The 9,539-nt window shown below is 32.4% G+C and overlaps 3 protein-coding genes across 3 annotated transcripts in view; 1 reads left to right on the top strand and 2 right to left on the bottom strand.

The window, feature by feature from the left end:
* Positions 1–824, bottom strand: part of LOAG_18383 (CBR-PMS-2 protein) — a 9,281-nt gene extending 8,457 nt beyond the window's left edge. Inside the window, exon 1 of the mRNA XM_020451043.1 lies at positions 656–824. Coding sequence (XP_020305213.1) covers positions 656–812 — 157 coding nt within the window. The 5' untranslated portion in view covers positions 813–824. The remainder of the gene's footprint in view (positions 1–655) is intronic.
* Positions 825–1,195: 371 nt separating this feature from the next.
* Positions 1,196–4,727, bottom strand: LOAG_09881 (xeroderma pigmentosum group A). The gene is made up of 7 exons (XM_020448037.1): positions 4,569–4,727; positions 4,382–4,458; positions 3,585–3,682; positions 3,313–3,439; positions 2,746–2,911; positions 1,760–1,891; positions 1,196–1,539 (listed from the first exon to the last, which is right to left on the bottom strand). Exons 2-7 carry the CDS (start codon positions 4,453–4,455, stop codon positions 1,396–1,398), a joined length of 741 nt encoding a protein of 246 aa, XP_020301784.1. The 5' UTR covers positions 4,456–4,458; positions 4,569–4,727; the 3' UTR covers positions 1,196–1,395.
* A 779-nt stretch (positions 4,728–5,506) lies between these two features.
* Positions 5,507–6,989, top strand: LOAG_09880 (hypothetical protein). Its single transcript, XM_003145407.2, has 3 exons — positions 5,507–5,612; positions 6,171–6,393; positions 6,694–6,989. Exons 1-3 carry the CDS (start codon positions 5,524–5,526, stop codon positions 6,955–6,957), a joined length of 576 nt encoding a protein of 191 aa, XP_003145455.1. The 5' UTR covers positions 5,507–5,523; the 3' UTR covers positions 6,958–6,989.
* The last annotated feature ends 2,550 nt before the right edge of the window (positions 6,990–9,539 follow it).

Raw genomic sequence — 9,539 nt, 5'->3', positions numbered from 1 at the left:
TAAAGAATAACGCTTGACACATATAATGTAAAATTCAAATTGACCCATAAAATTGAAAAATATGAATCTTCGCCAGGAATGTCTATCTTATACCTTCCCCTCCACATATAGCGTAGCGTAAATTTTGTCATGAAAACTGTTCGAACTTAATAATGATAGGAATTATCCAGTTGATCTCGTTTTTACGAACACTCTTGATTTCAATTAAAAGAAAAAATTACATAAAGCATCGAAATTGAGTGAGTGAATTCCGGTACCATCATCAATCACTTCCACTCTTTCAAATCCCATTTTCTTCACTCGTATCTCTACAGTGTTTGCAGTAATTAATTTGCATGACACACACAAAGACTTCACTTTTTCTTAGATTCTTGGTATTTATGTTTTTCGAAGCTAAATGTTCCACTGTGATTTTATATAATAAAATAATTATCATTCAAATTATATCAAGCAGTAGTTAAAATGCTAAGATGACTAATCAAATATTTGATTGAAATTACGGCTCATGATTTTGTTTCAATATTAATCAAAAACTAAAACCCAAAAACTAAATAATTCTTTCTAATTCAAGATAATGTTTATGTGGTGTAAACATGATAGTACCATATCCAATAACAATCTTTTGCTTAATAATAAATAATAATCATGAAGAAACCGATAGTCTTGGCTTGAGCGTCCAAGGAATTGTCGATCAATTCTTTACATGCACCTGCCAACGTGATAATAACCTGACCCGTACAAATCTTCCGACATACCTCAGCTGGGATAGCATGAATCCGCGTATGGATCACCTGCTGACCGGTATTTTCCATCAACCCCAAACTGCATGAACACAAGGAGTCATTTCAATTTGGTTCACTTGTAAAGACATTTAGCAATTTTTCCAGTAACACGTGTTATGAAACATGTAAGCAAATACATTGTGTCTAATGTAATAAGAGAGTAAATCGTTGAGTAATATTTCAATTTTACTGCATAAAATAATCTTTAAAATTACACTTTTTTTAAACATATATCTTGAGGTAATGTACACGTAAACAAATGGACAAAACAATACATGATGGAAAAAAATACAAGAAAATCAAACATATACTAAAATCTAAATCCACTAGCATACTTCCCAACTTCATGCTTTTTTATCAGAAATTCCACATTTTTCTTTTCAATAAGACCATTATTTAAATATAACATATTACTGGTCACCTGTCAAATACTTATTAAGTGAACAATTCGTGGTCTAAACTTCAGCCACACTTCCAAAAGGTTTGCATATGGTCTAACTCAAGCACAATTGTTGGGACCAGCAGATACGCAACACAAAATGATTAAAAACTTGATTTACTCTTACTAGAAGAGCAGGGCAATATCAAATTATTCTTAAATGAACAATCTTCGTTACAACTTTTCATACGTCAATTTATAATCACATATTTTGCATGTCTTCCAATATTCATCCTTCTCCGAATCATATGTCTCATCACCGTAGACATGATCGTGAGCTTTGCCATAGCTGAATTTAAAAATTTTCGATCCATGTACCTGAAAATTGTTATGTCTGATAGAAATATTAGAAGGCCGGATATAGAGTCTGAAATCAAGAAAAAAATCATTCCCTAACAAGACTATGTGGCACAATAATTTTTTAACAAGTGTTAAACCGCTTATCAGATATTCATTTATATCAAGTCGATGATTTTATTGATTTCACACACATTCAAATACTGTTTTGGGGGGCGAAAAAAAATGCATAAAATCTAACTTGCTGCCTCATTTCTTTGATTTTCTTCTCGAAGCGCTTTTCTAGTCGTGTTTCCTTTTGTACGGTACGTGTTTCCTTTGCCTTTTCAAATTCCTCTTTTGATCCGTACACTTCCAAGCAACGTTGTTCCAACTACAAATGGTTATGAAATCGCTGACAAACAAAAAGCATCAAATTGTGAATAAGTAATAGCATCAAATTATGAATAAGTAATACTTTTCGTAAGAAAAAAGGGAAGGAACAACTGTGTCATGTTAACTTGAAAGGGCTGTACTTTTTTCTATAGGTTGTTTCACTCATTATTGTGTTTAAAGAAAATTACACGATATACTGAGATATAACTATATCCAGAGAAAATCAAAATAAGTCTAACATTGGAAATCATATTATTTTTGAGAAAAATGGTTCAAACTGCTTAGCGATTTATCCATTTAAACAATTAACCTTTTCACTAATAGGAATATGGAGTAGATTATGCTCACCGTATAGATATTTATAAGGAAATAGTCCCTTAAATCTCAAAATTATCAAGATTGAGAAATTTGAACGTTAAGTTTGAGCGAATGGGTCGTGATTAAAGAGAAGATAGAGAGACTTAAGTTCTCCTAGCATCCGTGCATTGTAAATTTACGAGCAAACAGTCTACGAAGCAAAATTTATGAATAGACTATCATTATAGATAAAAAGCTGCTTATGAAAATCCACATATTCGATATAAAACGGCTTTGGTCAGATTGCAGATTTCGTGAAACACGAATTTGCCATCTAGCTTTTTATTTATAATTAACAGCTACTCATTTGAAGTAAGTTCCACTCATCTTTTACATGTTCTACCGATTCGATCAGTTACTTGACTAAATGTTCTTATTTTATCGTAATTTAACTTCATTTACAGACCTTAAAATTATATTTTATATCGTATTTTTGACAGAAGGTCCATATTGCATTCTCTCTGAACCAAGAAAATTATCAACTTTAAATTATACTTGTGCTTTAAGGTACAGCTTCATATCACCATAACGAGGGTTGTGTGGATTCTTTTTTGAAATAAACTTCAAAACTGGTTTACGTAAATCAAGATCACAATCCTTCAATAGATACTGATTTTTAGCCTCCGTTCGCGAAATCAATTTGTGAGCACCTTGATCGTTTCTGAAAAATTTCGTTCCAAGCACAGATCAACTTCTTGGGTAAGAAATCTGCTTCAGAATCATAATCATTAAGGTTTCTAGCGCAATGCTAACCGTGTAGTGATATGTAGTAACAACTAGCCAGGTGCAAAAAACGCTAGCTTTCTTGTTCCGAACAATCACTACCTAGTCCAGCATTTTTTTGAGAGTCTGATCCTCAGGAAGGAATTGAACTAAGTGGTCACTATTTCGTTTCTTTTTTGTGGGTATTAATCAGTAATGTAAAATATCCACCGACTTTCGATGCGGTAATGTGTCTCATTAAAGAATCGTAATTTCCGTTCTGAAAGCTTCGAAAATTTACAATTACGAAAAACAACAGAAACTTCGTTAGCTATGGATGAAAGTATCAACAGAACAAACCTGCATGTATTACAAACAGGATAATTGAACTTTTCCCACAAATACGAGTCACACAATGGTTTTTTACAGTCGATACAATTATCTGGTGGTATCAGAGACCTTGAATTAGCCGCTGCTTCATCTGCACCTGCAGTTACAATTTCCGTATTAAATTTCCGTACAGGAAGACATAACGGGAGACATAATCCTTTTAATTTTTTCCACTGGCTTTTTCTTAATGTTTTGAAATAACGGCGGCAATAGTTTTCGCCCGGAATCTAACTAAATTTTACGTTTTTGACGCGCTACCGCTATACGCTCCCGTACACTAGCGTATTCGTCATCGTCATCCAAAAATCCACCAGCTTCTTCATAATCCCCTTGTGTTTTCCTGTAAATGGTTCTTGGAAAAGTCAAACTTCGTTCTTCTCTTTTTCTTTAAATATAATCATTTTATTTCATACAGAGACCAAACCATATATATGACTATCAGGCCTCAATTTTTTCCGTTCCCAGAAATGATCACCGACTGTTTGGATATTAAAATTGACGAATTCGGAATTAATTTTCTCATTTTTCGAAAGTTCCATTTTTTTTCTTTTTGGTTTAATTACTGCTTGAAAATTACAAAATCACTAAAGTTTGTGAACTAATCCGTTTACTTTCTTGCAGAATTTCCTTCCTGTAAATGCTTAATTTCAAACTTCATTTGGCAATTATCCACATTCTAAAACACTTGCAACATTTTGCACCTGCCGGTATTTTGGCTTTGATAGGCGTGCTCAGTTAGGAGTTAGGCACTAAATGTAAGCAATAAAATCATCAACAGATGGGAAATATCTGAATTTCAACTGCTTAGAAATTCATTTATGTTCTTTTTTTTTAAACTCAAATTCAATTTTGGATTCGAAATATTACAGTTCACTTTCGATTTTCTTATATTTTAAACGCAACCCCCGTAACATTTTTATATTTACTCATCTGCTTTTGTATCTCCTCTTTTGAATTGAACAAAACTTTGTTGCATCGTTAATTTTGCAACTTCTACAAATTCGCTTAATGCCAAAATTAAATTTGTTTAATACGGTACCTGTAAAGCCTTTCCACATATGGAACGTAACCGTCACCGTTATTTACATGGCCATCCAGTCGCTGACGTTTCATTTCCTAAAATAATGATCATATTTCAAGTTTCAAACTTCCCCAAACCTAATGCTTCTATTAGTATTTGTGCACGTGTTTTTGCTCTCCACTCTCCAAAAAAAAAAAAAACGAACTTTGGTCGACTTTTCGAAATTCGAAACAAGATAGCTGAATTAATGAAGTCAGATGATAACAGCGTCTTACGCAAAACAACCAGTCGGTTCTAACATTTATCAAACTTGGCGATGCAACAATAAAACGTTCCAAGAAAATGTATCATATTCAGAACTGAATAAATGAATTAATTCAATTGAGATTATATCAAATAAAAGATTCCGGACAAATGAAAGGAGAACATGAACAAGTGAATAGAATTAATAAATGAATAAAAATAAAACAATAAACAAATGAATGAATGATTAAATCATGTGGAATGACAAAAAACCTGAAATTTCCACGTGAAATATCCGTTAAATTATATAACACTAACTATGTATAAATATATTCCAATCCAAAATATCCAACAAGCTTTTTCTCAAAAATATTCCCTCAATAAAAGATAAATCCCGAGAACTGGTATTCCGCCATTATCAACAGAATGTGCGGGGGAAAAAAATTTTCCCTCCCTGTGAGCATATATTTCATATTGTATGTTGGTATTTGACGGATGGTCGCTGTAATTTTCTTTTTCTTTTTGGGCGAATGATGGAAAAATGAGGTTTAATGGGGAATGGGAAAGGTCGGAACATGCGTGTGTATAATTTGAATTGTCAATCATTTCCATCAATGATTTTTTTCTCTATCAGGATCGAGTTTATCGTCAAAAATTGCATCCTTTTTTCATTTTACAAAAGTGACATTTCTATTATGTGTATTTTAAGAAGGATAAAATAGAAAAAGAAAAAAGGAAAAAATCTTTTGTAAGAAAAAAAAAGAAATAAAATATTTCAAAGTTTATAAAGTGATTAGTTATTCGTTCTGAAATTATTTGTATAGATATACTTTTATATTTTAAATAATCACTCGTTAAATTAGCTTCTAATTTTTTCCTTTTCTCAAAGATTTCTTTGCAAGGAAGCGAAAAGAAAGATGTCATCACGATTTGGTCCTCGAGCTACGGGTACCGATGGAACAGATTTCAAGCATCGTCAACGAATTGCAGCACATTATCATTACAGGTATTATATTTAAAAATATCTTTATCATTTTTAACTATTCATATGTAATAATGTGGGAAAGATTAGGGAAAAATAATGAACAGGTATAACTAAATGTAATGTCATAATTCTAATAGATGTCTTGGTTGCAGTTGTGAAATGTTTTCGTTGGATGAACATAGATCAAGCATTATTTACATGAATAGTTAGGCATATTATAATATTATAATAGTTATCAAGTGTGGAATATTATTATAATATTTGTTAAAAAGAAAGACAATAATAGCTAGCAACTGTTTATTCATTAGCAGCAGTAATGGATAAGCAGTTGTTAGCTATTATTATCTTTCAGCAGCTGACTGTGAGATCTTTTTTTCCCATAGATGATATGGAATTGGAATTGTGACGTGAAGTTGGAGATCGCTTTTGGAAGAGGTTAGAACTGTAGTGAATAAGGAAATTAGATGGTGCGTTATGAAATGAAGATTAATTAGGTTGAGGTAGTTGAAATAATGTTCCCCCTCAAAAGAAAATATTTTGAAGTTTTTGATGCATAATAAAAATAACGTTTTATTGTAGTGCACTGTATAAGATGTACTTGAAACTGTTGTTCGGGCTTCATTTCCTAGTACTACTGACAATGTGGATTAAAGTTGGCGGTGAAATACTTGTTGAAGAATTCGGCATACGATGGCGGTTTTATCAGTCTCTTCAGCTACCCAGTGCATATCCATGGGAATATGTTTGGTGTTTTTCATTCATCCCATTGATATTTGCCCTGATCTCGTTTAAACGAAATAAGGTTAGTTCGCAATGTCAAAGAAAGATTGATAGCTAATGTTTGTAACAATAGAGACATCATGAAGTAAATATCTTAAAAATATTAAGGTAAGGCATTTGAATTATTTTATACATCCTTAATGTAATTCATTTTCACACTCATTCATACATTACATAGTAAAATTGTAATTCTTAATTTTGAGCTCGCAACATCCATATAATGTACAGTGGATTTCTACCGTATCGATGATCTGTTTATAGTTGATATTTGACCTGTTTTCCATGTTCAATAACTTATGAATTTGCGTGTAATTATTTGCAGATAAACTTGTTGCGTAATCATTACTATGGGCAGTTTATTATGGGAATTTTACCGTGTGCAGTAGGTGTTGGTGGACAACTACCAGAACTTATTGATTATTTGCGTGACATGAAGAATAGTCAGACGCCAACATTTCGTGGAACTTTCCCAATGGTTATTATTTGGTACATTTTTTTCTTGATCGCTTTGCAGATACATATTTTTGCCATGTATTTCTCTTATCATTTGATGGCAGCTTGGCAACCACCGAAGAAGAAAGATTAGATACATTATTTCTTTCAATTGTTGGACAGTGCATGAGTGTTCTGGGATAAGATGAATTTTGACGAAAAAACCTGGGTTTTAGCATTTTCTGATGATCGACTAAACCATATCATTTTCGGTGAACGGATTTGCTGTTGTATTTGTATGCGTAATGATTACACCATAAATAGATATCCTATATTTAGTTATCTAAATCTTGGCCAATTACGGAAATAGTAGCCAAAAACCGGTGGTTTCCATGTTCTGAAAACAAATTCCATAATTTAGTCGCAGTTGACCAACGAATGGATTTCATTTTTGAACTAACTGTCCCAACCAAAACAGTTAGACCAAGCTTTAGATTTGAGATACAAAATCAGGTAGGAGATTCTTATGGAAACAGTTTGGTTTTTTCTTTTACCCACGAGCTGTCCTAATATTTAAATTTGCTTTTCGTGTCGATTCATGATCATCTAGTCTCTTTGGTGATAGTGACTTGTGAGTTTTTAGCTCTCAGGTTTTAATCCGTTAGGAACTTTTTTATTATTCTTTATCAGCTCTTCTCAATGTCATCCTCTTTATCAGTTCATTCATCCAACTTTGCCCAATTGCACAAGCTTTCTTTTGGGTGAAGTTATACTTTTTTTCCAGTTTTAACTAAATATACAATTCAGGCGTTAATGTAACCGCAGTACAGATTACTTTACTTTTGATGAATTTCAGAACATTCCACATACGTCTAAGTAAACAACTTAAATCTGAATCTTAAATCTTTGTTGTTTACTCCTCTGCACGCTTGAATTACTTCGGAAACGATTTTTAGTTGGTGTCATTCAGTTACTCCGAGAGAATGTGAAAGATTAGGACCGGTACAAATTATTTTCATTAGATTATGTTGTGTACTTCGTTTTACTTTAATTTTGATATTGTTCGATATTGTTTTATTTCGATTTCATGCAGCATACATGAATAATATAGTACAGATGGAGTTGGCATAGGATTTATTAGATAATGAAAGATGCAACTTATTATTTTCCCCTATGCATGTGCTGGGCACATTTTAAAACGATATTTCTGCTTAATGTGGAAGAGATACTCAACTTATCATGATTCCAGAATACCGAAAAGGCGTCTGAATCAATTTACGATGAATGTTATATTGGAAATATTTTAATTTCCTCTTTCCTACTTGATCTGTATCGTTTTTGGGCTAAAGTACGAAAAGTCGTGCAGTAGCTATCTGTAAAACAACAGGAGGTGACTTGGATATATTTTCTAGTGGAAATGATTGTAGGACACATTTCCTAAAACTACAAGCAAGTTTAAAGGCCAGTTGATTGAAGTTGATAGACTTATCAGCAGACTTACTGAGGCAAGTTGATATTGAACATGGCCAAATAAATTGTTGGAATTTTAAATTATTTATCTTGAATTAGTAATACTAAAACATTTTCTTGAGCTTTTCGCTTTTCTTTGAGCTTTTTTGTTTTATACAGGTATTCTCTTCAATAATTCGTACAGTAGCTATCTGTAAATAGCAGGATATTTCATTGATAGATTCACTGGGATATACTTTGGATATACTTTGTCACTTTGGTCGTTTGTCTTGGCCACACAGTTTAATGCAGCAAATGAAAGATGTGAAGAAGTATAGTCCAAAATCTTGTTTTTTACAATTCAGTTTCCGAAGTTGAAACTGATCCTCTCTGGCTTGCAATAAAATCCTGGAAGATCTATGAGAGAATAACTTCCAGAAAATTTTTCCGAATTTTAATTTGTAGGAAGGAAATAATAGACTTTTAAAAGCTAGTCAGAATTATTGGGCGATTGTGCTAAGGCTCAACAATGTTATAAACAAGATCTCTGAATCCATTTGGATTAAACTATGTTTGGTCAAACACAGGCTTGATACCCATATAAAGCAGAAAAGCTGAACGTTTCAGTGCTATTAATTCGAAGTAATTAATTTAAAATTTCTACAACCTAGCCGCATTCAATCTTAGATTATTTGAATCAGCTACTGCTAGGTTTGCTCAACCTTAATTAGCTACACCTTGGACTTGCTTGTAGTTTCAAGAAATGCATCCTACTCAAAAATGATATGATCAAGTGAAAGAGAAAGTCGCAATATTTCCAGTCTGATATTTATCGGAAACTCATCGGGATTCCTTTTCCGGTGAAATTCATATAAATGTTTTCTTTATTCTGAAACCAGGATAAGCTGAGCACTTTTTTTCGAGTTAAGCGGAAATGATTGTGCCTCACAGATGGATGGAAGCAATGATAAATCGGTGTCAGAATGATTGAATTTTGAAATCGTTGACCAGAAATAAATCTTACCAACTAAAAAACTGTCGATGTATTGTTTACAGTATTATAAAATATTCAAATATTAATCCTTGCAAAGAAATGTCATTAAATCATTCGCCGAATATTTCCTTCAGATGAAATTTGTATAAATATCCGAAAAATGACATGCAATATTGTTGGGAAATATTTTAAAACGTGAACAAAGTTTTAAATTTGTAATTCCAGTCCATTCACCGATGAAAACTAAATGATTGTTATATAAAGACTGATCAAAACTTCAGATTCACTTGAAG

The sequence above is a fragment of the Loa loa genome, assembly GCF_000183805.2.
Source record: "Loa loa unplaced genomic scaffold supercont3.284, whole genome shotgun sequence".
In the NCBI taxonomy this organism is placed as follows: Eukaryota; Metazoa; Nematoda; class Chromadorea; order Rhabditida; family Onchocercidae; genus Loa; species Loa loa.
This window is presented reverse-complemented; position numbering and strand designations above follow the sequence as displayed.